Source organism: Ctenocephalides felis, unplaced genomic scaffold, assembly GCF_003426905.1.
Source record: "Ctenocephalides felis isolate EL2017-DRISC unplaced genomic scaffold, ASM342690v1 CF-g0.4_SCAFFOLD_01886, whole genome shotgun sequence".
NCBI classification, from domain to species: Eukaryota; Metazoa; Arthropoda; class Insecta; order Siphonaptera; family Pulicidae; genus Ctenocephalides; species Ctenocephalides felis.
In genome coordinates this window covers 149,617,111-149,640,855 of record NW_020538040.1, presented here as the reverse complement: position 1 = coordinate 149,640,855, position 23,745 = coordinate 149,617,111, and the positions used below count along the sequence as shown (strand labels likewise).

The following is a 23,745-nucleotide window of genomic DNA, read 5'->3' as shown; positions in this document are numbered from 1 at the left end:
AACTTTAGTTTAGTTTATGACATTATTACTAAAGCAGATTACATTTTCTCATCCTCAAAACACAAGCCACACATTCTTTTTCATGCCCACTTGAAATATTTTCTCTGTACCCTTTCGAGTATGGTGATCTATTTCTATTTGCTAATCTCTACCCCATATTACATGCCATCACTCCGACTACCAAGCTATCAAATATCCCCTCCTTCTTTATATATATATATATATATATATATATATATATATATATATATATATATATCTTATATATAAAATTCTTCTGTAACAATGTAAGTTTCATTAATCCTCCTAAACTATAATTCGGATTTTCATGAATCTTCCTGAAGTTTGTTCGGGAAATTTTCTAGAATGTTTTGATTCATAGAGATATAGTTAGATTGTAGAAATGAATGGAAAAAATTACAAAAAACCGCTTATCATTGTTTGCCCTTGAAAATATTTGAAGCTTAGTTTGACATTAAAAACAATTGAAGACTGTCATTTGCCAAACATTTCTATTCACTTATAGGCTAAGGCAATATTAAAATATAAGGTCGTCAAATATCTCCCTTCCGCCTTTTTGTCTTTTGAATTTCGCGGCTATGTACAAAGCGCTACAGAGCTCGTATCTGGCAATACTATACATAATTTGAAAGGTCTTGACATAACCTATAAAACGACGCTATGCATGATTAGTTTGGATATTGCGTTCAACAGTTATAGACGTGTAAACATGGAGTTCACTAACGCCGAAATTCGCGCTATTTTAAAGTTTTCCTTCGTTAAAGGCAAATCCGCTAGAGAAACGTTCCGTGAGATTAATGGTGTTTTGGGGGATGGTACTCTATCACTTCGAACCGCGGAGGAATGGTTTCGACGATTCAGAGCCGGTGAAAACGACACCATGGATAAGCCAGCCGGCGGAAGACCTGTGACGACAAATACCGATCAAATCATGGAATACATCGAGTTAGACCGGCATGTGGCATCTCGTGACATCGCCCAGGAGATGGGAGTTAGTCACCAAACCATTTTAAACCATCTGCAGAAGGCTGGATACAAAAAAAAGCTTGATGTTTGGGTGCCGCAGGATTTGACGCATTAGGCACTAAATATTTATAATCATAATAAATATGTTCACAAATAATATAATCATTGTAATAAATAAAGTCTTTAAAATATGAATGCAAACTTTATTAATCAGTAGATAAATTATTAATCAATAGATAATTGTCTATAATTTTTACTCTACTGTACAGTTTTCATGGGATATCCTATACCATTAAACTAAATAATAAAATTGCTGTCTTAAGCAAAACCAAAATCATCTTCAACAAAGAAAAAATAAACGTATGGTAAAATAACAACAGCAAAATTCATTTAAATTTCTAAGCAAATTTATGTATCACACAGTATTACACATACAGTATTTATGATTATTATCTTTCCAAAATTCAGCATTATCTTAAAATGCACATATAAAAATAAATATATTTTTTAACTACGCATAACACAAAATCACCAGCGTAACTAGTCTGTTCACTTACCACAAGATTGTTTGCTTAGAAGCCCCCTGTTCAGAGCATGAGAACGGGTTAGATATATACCCAGATATTGAACCTGCTAATATATGTTTTTTCCATCCCTTGGTTCCAGCTCCAAGTTTCTCGAAGTCTTTTGGAATCAATCAGACAGCCACTGAAAAAACATAGACTGATCAGATTTGATTACTGTCTCATACTTCCACTACTATGATAGAAAATATTGAATATAATGAACTATGATATGTGGAAGATTAAAAATTTGGACCAAATTTTCATTGATTTATGGAAGATATTGATTTAAAATAATTATTTCTATATAATCCTTACTCTTGAATCTTTGATATGAATAATATAGAACTACCACAATGATTTATATTAAACATTTGAGTGCTAAGGTAATTTTTGCATACATTGCATAAAGATTTTTGAATCTGGTTTCTCAATACATTCAGTTGTTTGAGCAGTAAATTGTAGTTGAGATATATTTTATTATTTTGTATTACGCAAACACAAAATGTACAAATTTAGAACAAATGTTAAACATTCCTTTTTTACAACAGTACCTAGCCTCGCAATACCTATACTCCACACATTATGCCCATTTATGTAGCTTCGATATGTCGACGGTTTGCACTTAAAGGGTTAAACAAACCAACAATTGTAAACAAAAGAATTGCAATTGGAAAATAATTGTTCTTATAATAACGTATTTAAAAAAAACATTTATTATCCTTACTTATATTTTTCAAGATAGATAGTTAAACTATCTTGTTCTCCATCAACTGCGACTTAAGAAAAGAAAACTCCATTATAATATATAATTGACTAACATTAACTTGACTAAATCCTGGGTGTTCGTAGACGAGAAACTCATCCTGGAATAAATTTTGATTTTCATTCAAAAACTCTGCTGGTGGTGAATTCTCGATGCTAGGATTTTGTGCAATTTCCAAGACTTCTCAAGTTATTGAGTATTTTGATCAACAAATTCTTGATCCTCAAGTTCTAATTAGTTAAGACACAGGAATTAAGTTATCTGTACTTTTCTCAAATAGTTGTTACAATCTATAGTCCAGTCATTATAGTAAGTTCACCTTGCAATTCGAGATACCATGCTGTAAGTCTGTAAATACTTGTATATTGACACCCTAAAGTTATCTCAAAACCTACACATGGTAGGGTGTCAATACCATATGTAGTTTTTGAGACAACTTTAGGGTGCCGATATACAAATATTTACAGACTTACAGCTGGGTATCTCAAATTAGAAGATTCTTACCTAATTTAAGCCTAAATGACTGGACTATACTCATATTGTTCAAACTAGACAGTTAAACTATCTTGTTCTCCATCATCTGAAGTCTGCATTTTCCCACAGTGTTCATGACAAAGATACAAAAAATAGAACTACATTGTAATAATTACAAAATTGAATTCAATCAATAATGCAATATACTTTTCTAGAATCTAGAAGTTAAGAATGCTTTGATTGATAAGAATAGATAATCGACACATGGGTTTTGTGCAACTGATTCGTTTATGAAGAAACATCAGACCCCAAAATTGCATATAAACATTTGACTTGAAACTCATCCTTGCATAAATATTGATTATTCGAAAAATCTGCTAGTAGTGAATTCTTGATGCTAAAATTTTGTGCTATGTTTCTCAAGTAATTGTGCAGCACAAAAATATAAAAAGCAGACTAATAAATTGTTGATCTTCTAGTTCCATTTACTTGAGATACAGAACTAAGATATCTGTACTTTTTTCAAATAGTTGTTACGATCTAACTTTGTAAACTATTTGCTCAAATCATTTATTCAAACAATTTTCAAAATGTCACATTATGACTTCAAATTTAACGAGTTTCGTTCCGTTATCATAGCAAACGTATTAATGTATATTATACCCAATTATAGTAATTTAGATTAAAAAACACATTATATCAAGCTTCTTAAGAATTAAATATGATAACAATATCAAATTATAAATAATTTTTGCCATAAATATATGTCACCGAAAAAACATGTAATACATAACCTATAAAAGCATGTACATATTAAAAAGTTGTATAAATGTCAAAAAAACATACAAAAAATGTTGAACGAGTTTAGGGCTGTGTCTTAAATTACATTTTGATTTATACTAAATTTATTCATATTTTGACATTATTGTTTGATATTAACGATGTTCCTGAATCGCCAGACTTAAATTGACATTAAAGTTTATAATTAATTATTAAATTCGACATCGAAAAATCAGAAAACATGTTCAATAAATTATGTTGAACTATTTAGCTGAGTAAATCAAACCCCAACAATGTGAATTGATAAATTTAAAATGATAAATATCCAAAGGTCATTTCATGTAAAAGATTGTCGCAGGTATTTCTCGCGTCCCATCAAATGAAGTTATTAATTTTTAGTTAATTGTAATATTCACCTTTAATATAATAATGAGTTTAATCTCGACTGATGCCGGTCCTGCCGAAATCCTTAGAGCATCACAAAAAGATATTTCATATGTCAATAATCTACAGCAGAATGTCTTAGAAATATACAGGCACTTTTTTGGATCTAGATCCGTAATAATATATTCACCATACATAAAATTAATAACAGAAATTTCTTACTATGGGTACCTGGCATTGTGCAACTTGCAAACACTTGGTGAAGAGTACACTGGTATTATGCAAGTTGATCCTTCCTTTATAACAATTCCTAGTAAACAGGTAATTAAATTTGTATCCAATGAAAATAATGAATTATTTCAAACCTGAACATTATCTTCTTCAGCTTCACTTCTTGAGTATACTTCTGCAATGTGGTGGTGAGAGACTTTTCAGAAAAATCATTTTAAATTCACAACGCAGTTTGCAGAATAATAAACAATTACAGCCTAGAATTAGACACATTATTTTAAACCTCCTGTCTGCCCTCATCAATTTACAACCATTTTTTCAAGAATTTCACAGAAGCTTGTTCTTTTTAGCAGGTGGTCATTTTCACATATCCAAACGCATTACGGGTATTAATTACGTAAGTATAAAAAGCATTCAGCAGGAAACTTGCATCAGATACACATGATGCTATTTAATATTCAAGCAAACTTCATATGTTTATTATAATATCAATAAAAACAAATCTTAACTATATTATCCATAAAGCACAGATTAAACTGATATCTACAAGTTTCCCAACATTAAAACATACAATATTTCAGTATTAACTATTTCAATAGTAATCTTTATTCAACTGCTTACAGATCCTCGTACGACACTGGATGAAAAATCATAATTTTGAACGAGGTTTTAAATTACTTGGAATAATCACAATGGTTCACTCATTGATAAATGCTGTTAAAATTGCCAAGGAATCAAAAAATTGTTTAACACTTGAATGCACTTTAGAGAATGAAAAAAATATTAGTCAAGATGAACAGGAGAGCAACAATAGTTGCAAATGCACACTGTGTTTATGTGCAGCAAAAAATACATGTGCACTTACATGTGGCCATATTTTTTGTAAAGATTGCATAGATGATTGCTTAAATACTAAACCAGAATGCCCGGTATGTCGGGAACCAATGTCCAGATTACATATTATACATCTGCAAAATCTTGTTTAATTGTATATTTGATATATTAAAAATTATATACAGAAGAACCTCGATTATCCGGACCTCAGTTATACAGATTCGCGATTATCCAGACTACCAACTGCGACAGAGTTATATGTATGTACATACCTACAATTCGAATTTTTGCACGATTTATGTCGCAGTTTGTATATGTATGTAATATAATCTAAGAAAATATATATGTACATACACAAGAAAATTTGTAAATTGTTTAATCTGGGTTCTACTGTACCAAAATACTGCCAGTCATAAAGGAAATTTAGTACAATAATGCACATAGAAATATATAGTTTAATTAAACATTTGAAATACTTACATGTTCATAAGCATAATATTAAAGGTCACTTTTGTAGTTTTAATTATAATGCACCTAAGGATTTTTGTAAGATGTTTTAATATAAAAAAAAGAATTATTAAAGAACTACCTTTGGATTATCACCTTAAGTGGCTATGATTAAAAACCCAGGAAGTTAATTACAGTTTGTTGATCACCAAATTGAATCAGCTTTGATATTTATTTAGATTTGTGAATTTAAAACATATGAATTTTTTAGTGTGCCATAAATAAATTACACTTAAAATTCAATATGAGTACGTGTTATTAGTGGAGTTTAAGCAATACAACTAATTACAATGATAAATTAACGTGCACTATACTGCACAAGATTCTATGTAATTACTTGAAGTATGTATATTAAGCCTGGTAAAATATGAACCATTAGAGATCCCAAAGCACACAAACGAGTTTATGAATATAAAGTTAGTATGTATAAAATTACTGACTAAAACAACTGAGTTTGAATACAAATTTATTTCTTATTCATCACTCGCTATAAACAAACTTAAGCATTGGCATTTGGTCCACGACGTCTGCCAAATCCTTGAACAACATTAACAAAGCGGCGATTGTATTGAATACGTCTCTTAGCTCTGCCAGTCTTCTTCTTCTTCTTTTCTTGTTTTTCTACTTTGGGTGTCTGTCCTTTTACTTTACCTATAGCATGAATAGGCTTGTAACTTTTCAGTTCTTGATATTACACTAACAGACATTTGGAACAGAAACTAACCTGCACGAGCTAAAGAACCATGGACTTTTCCTCCCAACAAGGATACAGTTAAATCAAGCTGACAACTGGATAAGCTAGATAGAGAGTCTTCCTTAGACAAAATAGTACCCTCACAAGATAACCTAATATCATCTCCACACACTTCTTCCAACTGAGCTATCCTTTCCTATGTACAGCACGAAACTTTAGTATTAAATTTTAAGTATTTGTGTGTATATTTTAAAGAATATTTACTCACAATGACACTGCCAATAGTCTCGATATTTTCACAGTCGATGACATGTGTGCGTGGTCCTCTAATTTGCAACTGCATTTTGTTTACCAAATATGACTCTGGAATAAATGGTATAATGAAATTTAAATTTATTACACTCACAAAACCAGGGCACAAGAACTAAATCACAACAAACAATACTACACGCAAAAACCCACCTATCTTGGCAAAATATTCTCTGAAAAGAATTACTTCGACAGCAAGCGGATACGGCGAATGGGAATAAGTGTTGCCAGATGTAACTTAATACACATTACCAACATGACGCTATTATATTTACTAAAAGCTATCATGCATTTATTAGGTAGGTAGCACTGATAGCAAGCATCCGCAAACAACTGTACTGACACTCTTGTCTCCAAGGGGGGCCAGGGGGGCCCATATATGAATATGATTCTAATATTTTCTACGGGGTGGCCGTTAGTGGTGCATGACGTCGTTCCTTAAGGCAAATTGCTCGAACTTTCCGTACCGAAAATTAAAATGTTTAAAAAAAATTAGATTTCTGAGAATTTTGAAAGATTAGAAAAAAATGACTTCTTTGAATTTTTTTTTTTTTATAATTTGTAATTTTTTAAAAAACGTAACTTTTTCTAAAGCAATCAAACTGCGTTAGCCGCGTAGAGATTAAGTTTAGAAGCGCGTGAGCGCGTAAAATCGGTAGGGAGTAGAAATGTAAACACAATTTGTATTTATTATTAAAAAATATTTCTAAAATATATTGTGCATATGTCTAATAATCATTTTTGACCGCCAAATGGCATTTTATTTACTTTTTTGTTGGATCTCCGGAACCGCTTGACCTGTATTTCCAAAAATCAGTCTGAACGACATGTGGAATTTTACAGATGACAGTTATTATTTGATTTTTCCAGTTATTTTAGAAACACCTTAGCGTTTTTCATTTATTATTATATATTATCTGATAAGTATGGGGCCATCTTCAATGTCAAACATTCAAGTTATTGCAAGCGCTGTAAAACTAAAAACCCCAACGATAATAAGGAAAAATATTTATTATTCTGAAGAAATTTATTTACGTTTGAACGTGTGATGTCTAAAAAAAAATTTGTCTTTATTTGCAGATGTTTTTATTTAACTTTATTTCTATTATTCTTTTTGTAATTTGATTTTAAGTGTTCAAAGTCAATGCAGTCGATAGATATGAGTCAAAATTTCTTAGCAATAATAATTGTAATACGTGTATTCACAGCGGTTTTATAATTAAATTTAATAAAATACACAATTCTACTATGCAATTAGAAATTTGGCCTCATAAAAAACAGCAATGAATATAAAACTTGGTCATCATTGGCACTAATTTTAGAATATAATTTTAATGTAAACTTAGCATTTAACAATAAACGGCTCTTAATAAACTTTGCACAAGTTGCATAACACTAAAAATTAATAACCGAAATTTTAATTTTAATTTTCATTCATTGTAAATCTTCTTTACCACAAAATAAATAAATCTAGGCATAAATTTAGAAAATACGATAATATTATTGCAGTGCATTTGTTTCTGATACTGGCAATCATTGTATTAAAATTACAATTACAGGTATTAATGTCACAAGTTTGCCTCAATAATAACTTGTTTGAAGCAATAAAATACAATTGCATAAATTAATTAATAGTCCAAAATATATCATTAATTAATATTGTCAATGCATACCCAACAAGCATCATGTATTTTCAAAGTAGTTTAAATTTTCTCTTCTCATTTTTAGAGTTGCTTTCTTTTTATTTGTGACCGGTAATTAATCTTTTAAATTTTGTATTCTACTCTCATATTGATGGATAAAGTCCACTTAAATATGAATTATGTAAGGTATTTGTAAATCTATTACAGGCACAATGGTTTCTTTTTAATTTATCATTTATGTGTGTATTAATAGTACTTTCACCATTATTGAAAAAAATTACTTTCTCAATGTTAGGTCTGTTTTTCTTATGGCATAAAATCCTTATACAAATTGCCATTAAAATTTATTGCCAATAAAAATGATCACTCTAAATTGCACACTCTAAATTTATCTAAAATCTTGATTTTAATTGGAAAATAATGTGAATAATTAACAATGAAGATGATCTATGCATGTAATTCAGCACAAGCACTATTTTAGCTTGTTATTCAAACATTTATTTTGGGAAGTCAAACAATATTTTAGTCTGTGCAAATTGTTATGGTAATAAGGTATTATTTTCGCAAAAATCTGTAGAGCTAAATATGGAGAAGAGTGTCGCTAAAAAGTATTTAAAAATAAAACATGTTCGTTATTCAAATTTCATTAGTATAATAAAATGTAAAAATAAACACAATGTTATAAAGTCATTCACATACAACTGTTTTCTTGAGACTCAATCTCACTCCTCAATTATTTAGTTGGCTTTAAGCCTGAGCTCTATATCAACTGGACAAAACAAATGCTACATATTGCGCATTTAAAACACATAGAATATACTTTTATTTTCAAAATCGCACCAATTGCATTTGTATCGTCCAGGCTGATAAAGAGGTGTGATGTTCAGATTAGGACAGCTGAGTTAGTATTAATCACTTCTTAAATTACTGCTAAAATACATCACATCGCAAAATGCATATTTGCAGGAATAGAATATATTTCATTATTTAAAAAAAACAATTATCTTTTGAGCTGACTTAACTTTATCTAACTATGTCGCGTTGACCCGATCCAAAATTCCACTAACACTAAACTTGTGGCCTCATGTGTCGTGTCACACTGCGCTTTCAAAAAACCCACTCTCCAATTACATTATTTTGCTTAATCTGTATTACAAATGAATAATTTAGCTGAAAATCTAGTCTAAAATAAAGGATTTTACAAAAAATGGATTATTAAAATTAAGTAAAACGCTAAATAAACAGGTCTCCACCCATCTGAGTACAGAAACAGATAGTAGTCAAATGAGTTTCCCCCTGCAATAGTCGCCAGAACGAGGGGAAATATATGCTTAGCTATTAAAATATTCATTATAATTAAAAGGGTTTGTTAACTTTATTTTAAGAGTTAAATTAGAAGTGGCTTCAGACCTTCGTAATTTTATAAACACTATGATCTGTAAGCATAAATCAGTAGTAAATGGTTTACTAAACTTCCTAAATGCACAAACAATTGCTCAAAAATATCATTGTTAAAGCATTGAACTATGTCTAAAATATTGCAAAAGAAATTAACATATTTTAAATATTACTAAGAACACCATGTATTCTGCATCAGATGTTTATCTTTTTTGTACAAGTGGGTTTTTTTGCAATCATTAGCAACAAATCTTATTTATTTAAATTAACTCGGAGACATACAATCGAAAATTAAAATTTCACCAAAGTAACTTATTGCAAACAATTCTATTTTACAGGGCCTAAAAATTAATAGTATTTTGTTTTATTAGTATTAATAGGTGATGTTATTCATTTAATTATAATTACCGAATTTAGTCAAATATCTAAAGTTACTGTCTGACCATATTTTATTTACATAAATTATCAAGTACTAATTCAAAAAAAATTTCGATTGAATATTTTTTTATATATATATATATATATATATATATATATATATGCCCTTATCTTATTGCTCTTCAGAGTATTATTTGATCAATTTCAAATTATTCGAATTTACCAAATATCATGAAAAATTTATTTAATAGAATATTTAATTTTAAAACATATACATTAAAATAAATATATTCAAAAATGCTGTTAAAGATATGAAGGACATTTTATAACTAAGAATCAGAATAAAAACTTAAACAAATCTTTGGTGTTTCAATTGTCTGCCTTCGAGTATAAACTTTCTACACTGTTTGTACAAAATACAAAATAGTGCTTTGACTTGTTAGATTAACAGAGTCTATACCAAAAATTGAAAAAAATACTAAAACTTGCTTGATATTGTTTCTAGTTAAAATTTTAAATTGAATATTTATTTGTCAAAAAATTTAGGGAATAGACTCTGTAAAGGCCAACATGCCATCGTACTCTTTAAAACATAGTAAATACATGCTCCTGATTTCTGTCCAAGGGCCACACTTCAGTCTTTAATATATCCCACTTGCTTGAGGCATCTGGGCACATAAGAGGCGTTATACGCTAAAATTATAGTCACGAGGCATGCCAAATGTTTTCCAACAATATCTACAAGTTTGATCATATCAAAAACTTTATAATAACTACAAATCACGATGTCTTCCAAATTAATAATATATAATTTCATTATGCTTAAATACATCATTTCATAAATTTCTCAATTTTTTTTTTCAAAAAAAAACCATTAAATTAGAGCATTTAAATAGCTCATAGCATACAATAACAAGCTGTATACAAATGAAATGAAACAAACTCAGCATAAAAGTAACACAAGATATCAACATTTAATTTTTGTAATTTATAATTACAAAATGCACTTAACATAAAAGTAACAAAGTTTTGAAAATCACTTTATAAAATAGACTAATAATGTAAAACTTCTTAACATTCTCAACAATATCTTTAAATTAAACATCCTTATAACTATTCCATACAAGATGCCCCGTGACAAATAAATAATTATATATACATATGTATATGTGATTCGGATCATAAGTATAGTTAATACATGCACAATTATGTATATACATATACACATACATACAGCTATATATATATATATATATATATATATATATGTGTATATATATATATATATATGTATGTGTCTATATATATATATATATATATATATATATATATATATATATATAATTCATATATGTGTATATATATGCATACATATTTTATATGTAAACATGCATGTATATATATACATATACACATATATATATCATATGATACGTATGCACATGAGTACATGAGTAATCAAAAATGTTTAGCTCCATGGCTGATAGCTATCGGTGTACCATTGTTCACCATTAGATCCCAGCGGTTGTTGGGCAAGTGGCTGACTTCCCCAACTGCTGCCGTATCGCCTCTTAGATTCCCCCTGGTTCTGGTGACCCCCGTCCAACTTCCGTTTACCTAATTCAATTATTTTGCACATTTATTGACATGTAATAAAACAAACGCTGAGAATGAAAAACGCTGAGAATGAAAAACGCTGAGAATGAAAAATGCCTTACTATGAAAAACCATAATTAAAATAGTAATTCTACTATTATTCAATATAGCATTAACACTTTTGCACTTACAATTATACATAGATTGAATACGTATTATATAAAAAAATTATTTTTTATGTACATATATATAAATAAATCTACTTTATATACGGATTATATATACAGATTCATCTAAATGGATGAAAAGACAATCAATATTTTGAATTCAAAAAATTTATTTGGCCATGGTATTGGCTTTATTAACTTTATTTAACTGACCTGGTAAACTTCCCTTGACGCGGGGGTTGCCACGAGCGATGGCCCCCCGTGCCCGTCCCCCACGGGCCGGCCCCGGCCCCGCTGCGGTTGTTGCGGGCCCCGGTGCCTGTCCCGGCCGCTGGGGCGCCGCCTGCCGACTGCTGTTGCCCGCCCCACGGTGCCCAGCGGCTCGACCACGCGCTGTTGCTCCACGTCCACCAGCCTACTCAACCCAAACAGTATGTCAAACCTCAATTAACAAATCGAAACATATCGATTCATTACGCATTATTTCAACGCGCGAACCATGCGTAATCGTCAATGCACAAATAAACTCATATCATGAAATGAGCAATAAAAATCATTTCAAGAGCCCCATTATCAATCAAAAATAAAATATGTAGTAAGAAGTACATGAAAAATAATACATCATTGAAACTGTTAAGTTTTATTTAAAATTTATATCAACTCAGTTTTATAAAATAAAAAAATAAATGGATCAAAATTCGATTTCAATACTATTTTATAAATTAAGGCTCAGCTAAAGTGATTAATTTACTCATCTTATGATCAAAGAGTAAAACATGAGCTATTTAGTTCATATTTGTACAAAGTCAAATATATGAAAACAATCATGATTCATTGTATAACGAAGCATATCACAGCTAATATATTGATAATAAATTAGAGCAATATTAATTTATTTAATTTTAGTTAATGCCAGCAATTTCTGCAAGAAAAGATATAACACTATGAAGCGGTGCAATTACCATTTAGTATTAAATTTGTTAAAAAAAAAAGTATGGAACACAATACATACAGAACTATTTTCCAGCATCACTGTTTTCAAATTACATAAAACATGTTTCATTAATTATTAAATTTTGTTAAAGTATATAAAAATCCTTACTTACTGCACCATTAGAAATGTCTAAAATACTGCTTGTATGTATTCTCATATAAAGCATAGAAGTGAAGCAACATGTTAGACTTGAAAATTTTGCTTCAACTATACAAGCGCCATCAGCTATTAAATGTTATTACTAAATAAAACAGTTTTAAAAGTAGGCAAATCACAATAATTCATAAATATTCATTGTAACATTAAAATTGCAAAATTTATGTAATTAGAGCAAATAATTATTGCCAAAATTTAGAACTGTTTTAAGCAGAAAAGCAGTGTTATTTAGAAATTGCAGAAAAGCATTACATATTCCTCAATTAGTCGAAAGCAGGAGAGGGAATAAATCGTCTACATAAATATCATACTGAAGCAATTGAAATGTAACAACTCGTGAAGATGTTGTATTTAGACACTTACGTGTCTCCAAAGTTTATCATTAACATATAACAAATTAGATGCAAAATATTTCTTAAAAACACACATTTTCTTAAAGAGTATTGCATGTTATGATAGATTGCAGATTAATATTCCAAATATATAATTTTGAAATGATTAGTTAACTATTAAGTTAAGGTTGATGAACAAAATATACTGATTAATGCCTATATTAGTAACAACTAAAGATGAATTATCTCAAGAACATATTATTGAGATTACTGAATGATATTCTATCTTCCTAAAATGACATTTGAGTAGAGATTACTAAAACTCTACTTAATATTGATCATGGTAAAGAGATTTTTTTTTTATAGATTTTGATTAACGTATAATTTTATTGGGCATAATATTTGAAATCTTATTTATGGTTTCGGTTATTGTGATTAATCATTCTGGTTACTGTGAGAAGTCACTGATTTAGCATATTAGAGAGTTTAGATTCTTCTATTCTTTCTACAATGAAATAAAAAATAGTATATATACTTAGTATGCATCTTTGCATATCATGAAATTATAATTGATTATAATCATGGGATTATAATTGATTATAATGTGCTAAACCTAGACTCCATTAACCAGTTAATCACGTCCGAAATTTAGACACCATCAAAATGAAGATATTATGTGGCATATCTCATATACAAATAAACTTCTGTAAAGGTGCAACCGCCAGGGACTGACATGGGGACGCAATTTGTAATTGCATTTTGGTTGTCTTGATAAATTAGAAATTTGTAAAAGTTGTGATGCTTTAATTTGCTTTTAATTTTGTTGTGAAATAACGTGTGCTGAGCGAACAAAAGTTTATTTCGATATGAGAAAAAAAAATAAAAAAATATAAAAGTTGAAAAATTAAATATTGCTTTCATTGCAGTGATTGTAACTGTACCGATAGCGTTCTGCCATGAGCTCCTCTGGCACCTTGAGGAGACGTGTAATCGAAATAGTAATCTTCATAACGGTAATAGTCATCAAAATATGGTTCGCTGTAGCCGCCTCGGTAATCCCCAAACCCGTAATAGTCGTAATCATAATCTATAAACACACACATTAAATGCAGGACCCAACAAATTTAGAAGCAACCACGTCACTAATTAACATTACAGTAAATTACTATTACAAAATCGGTCTAAATATAAAAAAGAAAATGAGCGGCAGTGTTTAAACAAATTCAACCAAAATAAATATTTACTTTTTCTCAAATTAATACAGCATGCCGGGATAAAATTACGCTTCAATTATGCTCAATATAGCATGGAGAACTGAAAAAAGTACTCTACGACAACTTCATGATAATTCATAAATATTCCAAATAAAGATTAACTGCCACAAAAGACAACCTAAAATCACCACGGAAAATCAACAAATAAACAAATTATATCTCTCAACACTACTTACCAATGATAATAAAATGTTCTTAAATAAAAATGGCAAACTGATTGAGAATCAACTACATATGATGGGTGTACAGGAATGATATACAAAAAATAAAAAGCAACATGCAAAAAAAAAATACTAAAAAGTTAATAAATTCATGCTAGAACTAAAATTTTAATAATGCGTGCTAATGATTATTACACAACAAAAACTGTATAGTACCTGAAACGTGAAGGCATTAGTATTGTTAATAGAGATGTTTTTGAAAAGCATTTATCGATATTTATTAAGCCAGATATAAATCAATTTATTTCATTATGTTAATATTGCTGATAAAAATTGACTGTAATGTAAAAATAATAAAATTACTGATGAAAATATGTAAGATAATGATTGAAACTTGAATTAAAAAGTTTGGAAAGCATGTACATTTTGTTTACAAATGACAATTGGCACATATAGAGCAGTATACAAATACACATCATATATTTATACTTCATACATATTATGCACACATATATGTATTTATGTATATAAACACTTATGTAGCATGCGTTTATATATATAAGCATACACATTGGTGCATATATATTACATATATAAATGTATATGTAGAGCGCTTCCATCTATGGAATGTATCCGCATGTGTATGTGTATAATACCATATAAGCCAAGCTTATTGTATATGTTTATATATATATATATATATATATATATATATATATATATATATATATATATATATATATATATATATATATAATGTAATATAATATATAAATGTGAGATGTATTTATGACTCACCAAATTCGCTGCGACCCATGGGACCACCCCTCATGTTAGCGCCGGCAGTTCTGGGACCGGGCAGACCGCGCACGGGTGGCATGCCGGCCCCCATCATGCTGGGATGGGACGGCGAACATCTAAGTAATTTATATCTCATTATTCTAAATGCATCATTCTTTACTCATCACTATAACTCTATTAATACCCGATTAATAAAATCTCATTTGTTTCAGCCTAACTGCTTCTCTACTATAGGAATAAAGGAGTGAGATGATAAATAAAGTAGTTAAAATCGCCTTTCACATATTCCCAAAAAAAGAAAAATTGAATATCAAATTTTATGAAAAAAAGTTAAATATTTGAAACAATGTCTTAATTATGTTGGCATGACATTAAAATTAGAAAATATATTGAAAATAAATAATTCTATTTGCCATCAAAATTACTGAAATTGATAGAAAAAGAAGTAAAAAAAATTTAGTTAAAAAGTATATCACGGAATAAAATGCTCTTACCCCCCACGTCCTAAGTGCATCTGCATCATTCGTCTTTCCCTGGCACGTAGTATTTCTTCTTTCTTCTTCTTGTCTGAAGGCGGTTTGGCGAGTGATACTTCGATGTGCGACCCGCCCATTTCTTTTCCGTCTAGATCCCGCATAGCTTTCACTGCATTGTCCCGATCTTCAAAATGAACAAATGCATAATCTTTGATCTTCTTCACGCGCTCCACACGTCCATATGTTTCGAATGATTCCTTCAATTTCTCCTCACTGATATCTTGTGTCAAATTCCTTACATATAGCACTTTCACTTTACTCATAGTCTGCTCGTCTGGTTCCTCTTGTGGATCTGCCCAATCCACAATGATATCACATCCCCAAACCTAATGAAGTACATTGCTTCAATCATACCATATTTTAAAGTATTTTGTATGTATTAAACAATCAAATTTATGAAGAAGATATAAACATTTAAACAATAGTTGGTAAATTATTTTTATAAAGGATTACACCATTGTCATTTGCCCAAAAATATATTCTTGCAGTATTTATAATGAATTACTAACCTTAATACGACCTGTACCTAAACGACGTTTTGCTAAAGATGCTGATTTATGTGACTCATATTCTAAGAAGCAAAACCCTCTATTCTTTTTTTTGTCATCAGGTGAACTATAGATGATTACTTCCATTAGACCAGCTACAGGAATATGAGAAAAAACTTTATATTTGTATCTGTTAATATTTTAAATATAAGCCTTAGGCAAAGCTGAAAACACGATGGGGTATTTGAATAGTTTTTATACTGAATGTAAGTAAAAATTGGAAAGCAACAATTTTGAAAATGTTGGTTCACTTAAACTGTGTGGAAAAAAATAGTTCAAAGATATATATATATATATATATATATATATATGTATATATATATATATATAAATATATAAGCATGTATATATTTATATATATTTAACATAATAAGAATGTATATATGAACAAACATTGGCATGTTGTAGTTTTTTAGATAATTTTCTCATAAAAATGGTGGGCTGCCAATTTAAAATTTACTGTCATTTTTTTATAAAATCGAGATAACCAATATTTTTCCACAATTATATCACTAAATTAATATTTGAAAGAACTTAAAAAAATAAATCAACAAAACTGGACTAATAAAAATATCAAGTTTTGTCGAAACAAATTAAGATATGGGTCTCAAAATCATTTCCCATATTTAATTTTTATCAATTGTATTTTGTTCACATATACATTAAATTCATGAAACATTCATGCAAAAAACTATATTGATGATGAAATAAATTGCGCAAAATAAGTTCCAAATATGAAAAAATGAGTCGAATTTCAAAAATGAAGAAATATATTATACAAAAATGTCGTCCATGTGATTTCAACTTTAACCAATGCTTACAAATTTTTAAACCTAAATTTTTAAATCAGTCAATTTTTCTAATAAAGCATAATATGGAACATAAATGGATTTCTCCAGTCATTATTTGGAATTTGTACAATAAAACAACGAATATTCATCCACAAATTGATTTGTAATAATAGCTTGACAATTCCGAATTTGAAAAGTATAATAGTGTTTATCGGCCTCTACTGTTTATTCCAGATCAAGGGTTGTAAAAAAACAAATGAATAATTAATGATCAATTTCATATATATATATATATATATATATATATATATATATATATATATATATCAAATATAATATGGTAAACCGCTTTACCATAAAAATTAATGGAATCTACAGTGAACTACGTACAAATTACTATTTGTACATTTATAATTTCAAATCTGTCACGATTCAGGCTTGTTAGTTCAAACTAAACTTTTTTACTATTAGTTTCAGGCCAGATTATAAAATTAAAATTAATTTTGATTATATGAAATTGTCAAACTAAATTCAAGCAATTCATAAACTTTACCAATGTTTCAAAAATTGGTAAAAAAAATAATGGCAAATAGAAACAAGGTACTCACTGAAATTAAATAATTTAAATTTTACATTTGGAAAAGGAACTTACGTGCATGTTTAGCAAACTCTTCTAACAAATCATCTCGATCTCGATTCTTTGGAATATTTCCCACAAATAAGCGGTGATTGTTAAAAGAAATGGTAACCCCAATCTTTTTGCCTTTCCGAATTTCATAATCATTCAGCTGCAAGAATAATGTGGAAGGAAAAACATAGCCAATTAAGCCTGCACGTACCAACGTTCCATTGTCTGTCAGTCAAGCTTGACTTAATGACTGGAGATGGGAATTTAAAGGAAGGACTTACATTAATGGACTAGTGAAGAAACCGCTCAGAATAGAGAATAGAACTCTGGGAATAACGAGGGAGTGCCTGTTTGCTAATCCGATTTTCTAAGGTTAATTATGCCAATTGCCAATATCATACACATTTTGGAAAAGAAAATAACATGCGATGATTTCAATTTAATATATTTTATCAATAAGAAAATTTCAAACAGGTGAAGGAGAAGGATAAAAGTTAGTAAGAGGAGAGCCCAAGGCAGCCGTCTGCCTTTCCAATTGTTTTCCTAATTGGAAGTAGCACAATGTGCCAATTATTTCAACGTTAAATTTCTCAACTTTACCTGTCAATTTACCAAACTCGTCCAAGATCTCCTCTTTGCCTTTAGATTTTGGTATGTTGCCCACAAAAAGTCGGAGATTCGGTACACTAATGTTTATTTTCAGACTCTTGCCGGGTTTAATTTCATGATTATCTAGCTGTGGGAATTAAAAAAAAAAACAAATTGCCAAATTTTGTGTTTATAAAATAAAATTTTGCTCGTTTAGTGCGATGCATTGTACTATAAAGAACAATTCATCAAATTTAGTAAAAAAAAGGGAAGGAAAATCTATTCTAAATTTCCTCTGTACAACCCAATCCAAACATATTCGAGGAATTTCATAAAGCAATCAGAAATAAAACTTATTCTTCGAATATGCAGTGAATAATTTTGCTTAATAGAAATGTTATTCATAAATCAAATTCTGTCCAATAGCAATACAAACAGTAATTAAAGCACATGTTACAATATAAATAATATTGGATTATACTGTGTTATAAACTTAAATATTATGTTTGTATGGGCTATAAAGGACGTGATAATAATGAACCCTAACTAGTTCACACTTAGTTCTAAAATGAGTTCAAATGAAAAAAGTACTGGCTATTGTGAACTTTACTTATGAAATTTCATTATGCTCATAACATGCTCATATTTTTGAACATACTAAGATATTATAATTCTTGGAATAAATTTCAAATCTGAATACTTGCAGAGTATTTCCAAAAAAATTTCGTAAAACCCAATACCAAAATTTCAAAAATTCCAAATAAAAACACACAAAATACAACCGCCTTTCATTTTCTTTTTTATTAAAAAAAAATGATAGAGGTTATATAAATTTAGATTAAAACCAATCTCCTTAGTCCCAATTTTGCAAGTGGAGCAAAGAGGAGACCTGAAAAAAATAGCATTTTAGTATGAAACTAATCCAAATTTGCCAAGTGTTTTTCTGAATGTTTTCTCGAAGTTTTCTTCTGAAATTGATAAAATTTCTATTGTGAAGGGCTCTAAGAGATATGATGTTAAAAAGGATAAAATACGGCAGGAATCAAATTTAGTCAGAGCCACTGCAATAAAAGTCTGCTTTTATTTATACTAAAATAAACAATAAGCAAAACCTTTAAACAACCCAACTTAATGAACGTATAATATTTAAAAACAATGTGAAAATGCAACATACCAGAACATAAATTGAAAGTTATACATATTCTGAGATATTGCATTAATGGTAAGTAATACTTCCAATAATAGTTTAAGCATTTGAAAGTTTTTTAAACATGCATAGATTAACAATGTATATTGAAGAAAGAAGCAATTTCAATGATATGTATAAATATATATATACATATATATATATATATATATATATATATATATATATTTAGTAAATATGCAGCTTCACTACTACTAATTGAATGACTAATTTGCCATCTTGCAGACCAAAATTAAAAACATATATTTAACTATCATATAATTTTGGGAGAATATTAATTACTATAACATTATTAATATTGCCTTAATAAAAAGTTAGAATTTAACACTTTACCTTATTTTGAACAATCAACAACTAAAAGTATTAATGCAAATAACGTATTATTAAAAGAATAATCATTACCGTTCTTGAAAAATTTCGGATTTAGATAATATATTGTATATGTACACCTTTGTATGCATATGAACACGAATGTATTTATAAATAAATATATATATATATATATATATATATATATATATAAATTAATTTACATATGTATATATAATCATAGAAATATAAAAAGGTGTACATATATAAAAAATCAAATAACTGAAGCATTACAATACTGAAGTAAACATTAAAGAAATGTTCAAGACATTAAAAATTAATCTATAAAAGATATATGCATATAGTATTACATACATACATAAATATATGTATCTTTACATATATACATGTATATACATATAAAGTAAGGATAAAAAATGGCACATTAGTTATTATTAAACAAGCTACAAACCTCTCTAACTGCATTTTGTGCTCCATCTCTAGTAGTAAAGGTGACAAACGCATAGCCCCTATTGGTTCCAGTCATTGGGTCCATCATAAGACGTAAGTCCCAAATAGTGCCACAACTCTCGAATAAAGGTATAAGTTCATCTTCATACATGTCTTTTGGGATTTTGCCACAAAACACTTCACAGCCAGTACTGGGAGTGGGCCCATCCCAATCTGGTGGAGGACCACCATACTTGCGTTGTCCTGTACAATTAGTACAATATAATTCTAAAGTGCACATATAAATAACATGGAGATATAGATCTTAGAAATATATATATATATATATATATATATATATATATATATATATATATTTGTTTTATATATACACATATAAAACAAAAGCAAACATACATTTCCACACATTACACAAAAATATATTTTGATTCTATATATTCAAAAAATAATTAAAATGAATATAATATAAAAAGGTGATTTCAAAAGCATTCATCTCATATGTATGTATATGTAAATTTTATGTTTTAAAAATGCCACGGCAAATAAAATTATTTGCCGTTGTTAATATTATTTTATTAATATTAATATTATATATATACACACACACACATATATATATATATATATAATATATATAAATATATATTTATGTATTTATATGTATCACAAACCTAAAGATTGCACCTAGTACTTACCTGTTGTTACATCTAATAAATAACCTGTCCGATCTAAAATTTGTTTAATTTTTTCTTGGTCAGGCCCTTTTGCAGGCGCTGCAGGCGTTGGTGTTGATAACCCTTGTTGACCAGCTCTGCTTTTTTGCCTTAAATTTACACAAAAAATGCCTTACTTATGATACTATCTCATGCACATGTACAATCGTGCTACTTTCACTACTATTTCACCTGTATGTTTTCATAACACCACACAAATATGCTGATTTATTTGAAACATGTTCTAAATTTGAATCTATAAATTGTTCAAGTACGTTTAAGGCCCCGTCTATAGGAAATTCACGTAGGGCATCCAAAGCTCTTTCATCTAATTCTTCATGTGCAAGTTTCCCAGTTTTATAAATTTCATCTAATTTAACAGCAACCTAAAAAAAACAGAATGTGAATAGTTTTCACAATCCAGATCAGAGTTTTCCAATTTCAGTACATTGAATATACCTTTTGATCTAGGCCATATTCAATTAATTTAGGATAATCTGCTGTGCGTTCAGAATCACTTAAGAGCTCAACCTTATGAAGGTCATTCAAAACTTCACCATTACCCTCTGCCATTGTATTTTAGAACTCCCAGTGTATAATTTTGTAATGAAATGCTGCAAAAATTTACATTTAAATTTACTGAAATCTAAACTAAGGGTGTATATGTATATTATAGAGTATGTACTAAATTATATATTCAAGTGATTCGTTTCTTATTGTCTCTATTACTGCAGACATATAGAAGATTTTAACACTTAAATAGAAAATCATACTTACATAGATAAAAAAATATACAGAATTTTCCTTATATACATATTTGTAAGCATTACGCTTATGTGAAAAATTAATAAAAAAACGGACTGTCGCCATCAAGTTGAGAATGTTTATTACACGCATTTGACATATCAATGATAGGTTAGTTTGGCGCATTTTAAAATAGTATTCATGATAAAAACAATACTGTAACTGATTACACGCATATACACACATATTACACACACACACACACACACACACATATATATATATATATATATATATATATATATAATTTGCGTAAGTGCTCTATGTCAAATTATTAGTTATTTTGCGATTAAGCGCCCTTTTATAAGTTTTATTAATCGTATAAGTTATTACTAGTAGCCTGAATAGTAATTAATATATACAAGCATTTTAGAGCATCGACATTTTCCGCCCATCATAGTATGTTACTTTAACAACGATACTATATATAATTTATATCTGCTGCATAACGGCTAAGAGCAATTGCTACAAATAAATATTATGGTTATAATTAAATACTGGGAGAAATTAGCAAATGCCGAAATATTAAAAACAAAGTAGAGTAAAGTTGGAACTCAATGAAAGTTATGAACCGGCATTTGTGCAAAAAATTGTTCTGGCTCAATGACAAGTAAATAATGGTAGAAAGGACATGCACTTGGAATCATTTACCATGAAATAATGTTTGATAGATTTAATCTCGCTCTCATCGCAAATAAGATTCTATTTGTGTCGGTGGATTCATATTGGCGACTTTTGCAAAGTTTCTTACAAGATCTAAAAATGGCGGCGTCGACGTCAACGTGATGATATGAAGGGGTTCACAAAACGACGCGCACGCACCAAGTCGCATACGGACTACCAATGCAATTCTGATAAATTTATCAAAACATTGCAAAAATGCATTTTACGTTCGAATTCAATATACATAGCAAATAATTGAAATATATGAATTTCGATGCAATTAAGGATCAAACCACAAATTTAAACCACACAGTAATTAATAACAGAACTTACATGATAATTTTTAACGATTTAGATTATTAATCCAAGAACACTTTATCGGCAGCATACTCTCTCGTTTACTAGAACTGCACTTTCATGACAACTAAACCACTTAACTACCTATTCAACACATAAATTTTAAAACAGTTTAACTAACAATAAATAACTAAATTAAAACGTACTAAACAAAAATAACAATTATAAATTAGCAGCATTGAGTATTTGTCGTTATCCAAAGTAATTCTAACTCGCGCGGTGTTTAGCTATGCAGTCTGCAGAAATCCGTTTGCACCGTTCAACTTTTTGCACATGCGCGGTGGGGAGCTATAATGACCGTCTGTCGCGTACATATGCAGATATCTCATTCGAACAGAATCATATAAGATACGCTAGAACGGAATACAATATCATACATTTAAGCCTATCCCTATACGAAAATAAACCGGTATAATGCACTTCAACGAATCTTTCAGTGTATCCAAAGAAATTCCTGTTTTCATTCCCACAGATAGAAATTTTCTGATCATTGTTTCAAAAAAAAAATTATGCAATTATTCTTTACTTTGAAAAATTATCTAAATGTCCAAGGAAATCTATTAACGTAGGGTTGGGTACAATTTACTAAACCATTTTGAGACTCTATAATTACACTCACTACTAATACTGGCACATGTAGGAACGTTTGCACATGTATATATATATATATATATATATATATATATATATATATATATAGT

General features: G+C 29.2%; 4 protein-coding genes across 6 annotated transcripts; 2 read left to right on the top strand and 2 right to left on the bottom strand.

Moving 5' to 3' along the window:
* Positions 1-730: 730 nt before the first annotated feature.
* Positions 731-1,102, top strand: LOC113376053 (histone-lysine N-methyltransferase SETMAR-like). Its single transcript, XM_026615984.1, has one exon. The coding sequence runs from the start codon at positions 731-733 to the stop codon at positions 1,100-1,102; it is 372 nt and encodes a 123-aa protein (XP_026471769.1).
* A 2,699-nt stretch (positions 1,103-3,801) lies between these two features.
* On the top strand, positions 3,802-5,423 carry LOC113377971 (peroxisome biogenesis factor 10). Its single transcript, XM_026618447.1, has 3 exons — positions 3,802-4,275; positions 4,340-4,582; positions 4,809-5,423. The coding sequence occupies exons 1-3, from the start codon at positions 4,000-4,002 to the stop codon at positions 5,169-5,171; spliced, it is 882 nt and encodes a 293-aa protein (XP_026474232.1). The 5' UTR covers positions 3,802-3,999; the 3' UTR covers positions 5,172-5,423.
* A 563-nt stretch (positions 5,424-5,986) lies between these two features.
* Positions 5,987-6,764, bottom strand: LOC113377237. Its single transcript, XM_026617480.1, has 4 exons — positions 6,683-6,764; positions 6,489-6,583; positions 6,251-6,416; positions 5,987-6,177 (listed from the first exon to the last, which is right to left on the bottom strand). Exons 2-4 carry the CDS (start codon positions 6,561-6,563, stop codon positions 6,026-6,028), a joined length of 393 nt encoding a protein of 130 aa, XP_026473265.1. The 5' UTR covers positions 6,564-6,583; positions 6,683-6,764; the 3' UTR covers positions 5,987-6,025.
* Positions 6,765-11,416: 4,652 nt separating this feature from the next.
* LOC113376432 (heterogeneous nuclear ribonucleoprotein Q) lies at positions 11,417-23,271 on the bottom strand. Of its 3 annotated transcripts, none has more exons than XM_026616335.1 (12): positions 23,021-23,271; positions 21,680-21,834; positions 21,413-21,606; positions 21,203-21,330; positions 20,509-20,750; positions 18,533-18,668; positions 16,475-16,608; positions 15,924-16,291; positions 15,427-15,545; positions 14,135-14,280; positions 11,925-12,126; positions 11,417-11,565 (listed from the first exon to the last, which is right to left on the bottom strand). In XM_026616335.1, the coding sequence occupies exons 2-12, from the start codon at positions 21,791-21,793 to the stop codon at positions 11,417-11,419; spliced, it is 1,932 nt and encodes a 643-aa protein (XP_026472120.1). In that variant the 5' UTR covers positions 21,794-21,834; positions 23,021-23,271. The 3 variants fall into 3 exon arrangements, with proteins under 3 accessions (XP_026472120.1, XP_026472121.1, XP_026472122.1); XM_026616336.1 differs by lacking the exon at positions 18,533-18,668 and adding an exon at positions 17,957-18,092; XM_026616337.1 differs by lacking the exons at positions 14,135-14,280; positions 23,021-23,271 and having other exon boundaries at positions 11,467-11,565; positions 21,680-21,793.
* Between the last annotated feature and the right edge of the window lie 474 nt (positions 23,272-23,745).

What these genes read in the sequence shown, in the direction of transcription:
- LOC113376053 (XM_026615984.1), top strand. Translation starts at nt 731, where the DNA reads ATGGAGTTCACTAACGCCGAAATTCGCGCTATTTTAAAGTTTTCCTTC.
- LOC113377971 (XM_026618447.1), top strand. Translation starts at nt 4,000, where the DNA reads ATGAGTTTAATCTCGACTGATGCCGGTCCTGCCGAAATCCTTAGAGCA. An exon ending in TAACAATTCCTAGTAAACAG is followed by an intron (nt 4,276 to 4,339) that starts GTAATTAAATTT and finishes TATCTTCTTCAG; the next exon opens with CTTCACTTCTTGAGTATACT. An exon ending in GCATTACGGGTATTAATTAC is followed by an intron (nt 4,583 to 4,808) that starts GTAAGTATAAAA and finishes AACTGCTTACAG; the next exon opens with ATCCTCGTACGACACTGGAT.
- LOC113377237 (XM_026617480.1), bottom strand. Translation starts at nt 6,563, where the DNA reads ATGCAGTTGCAAATTAGAGGACCACGCACACATGTCATCGACTGTGAA. An exon ending in AGACTATTGGCAGTGTCATT is followed by an intron (nt 6,417 to 6,488) that starts GTGAGTAAATAT and finishes TGCTGTACATAG; the next exon opens with GAAAGGATAGCTCAGTTGGA. An exon ending in TGGTTCTTTAGCTCGTGCAG is followed by an intron (nt 6,178 to 6,250) that starts GTTAGTTTCTGT and finishes TTCATGCTATAG; the next exon opens with GTAAAGTAAAAGGACAGACA.
- LOC113376432 (XM_026616335.1), bottom strand. Translation starts at nt 21,793, where the DNA reads ATGGCAGAGGGTAATGGTGAAGTTTTGAATGACCTTCATAAGGTTGAG. An exon ending in CACAAAATGCAGTTAGAGAG is followed by an intron (nt 18,669 to 20,508) that starts GTTTGTAGCTTG and finishes TAATTCCCACAG; the next exon opens with CTAGATAATCATGAAATTAA. An exon ending in CTCATGGCAGAACGCTATCG is followed by an intron (nt 12,127 to 14,134) that starts GTACAGTTACAA and finishes TGGGTTGAGTAG; the next exon opens with GCTGGTGGACGTGGAGCAAC.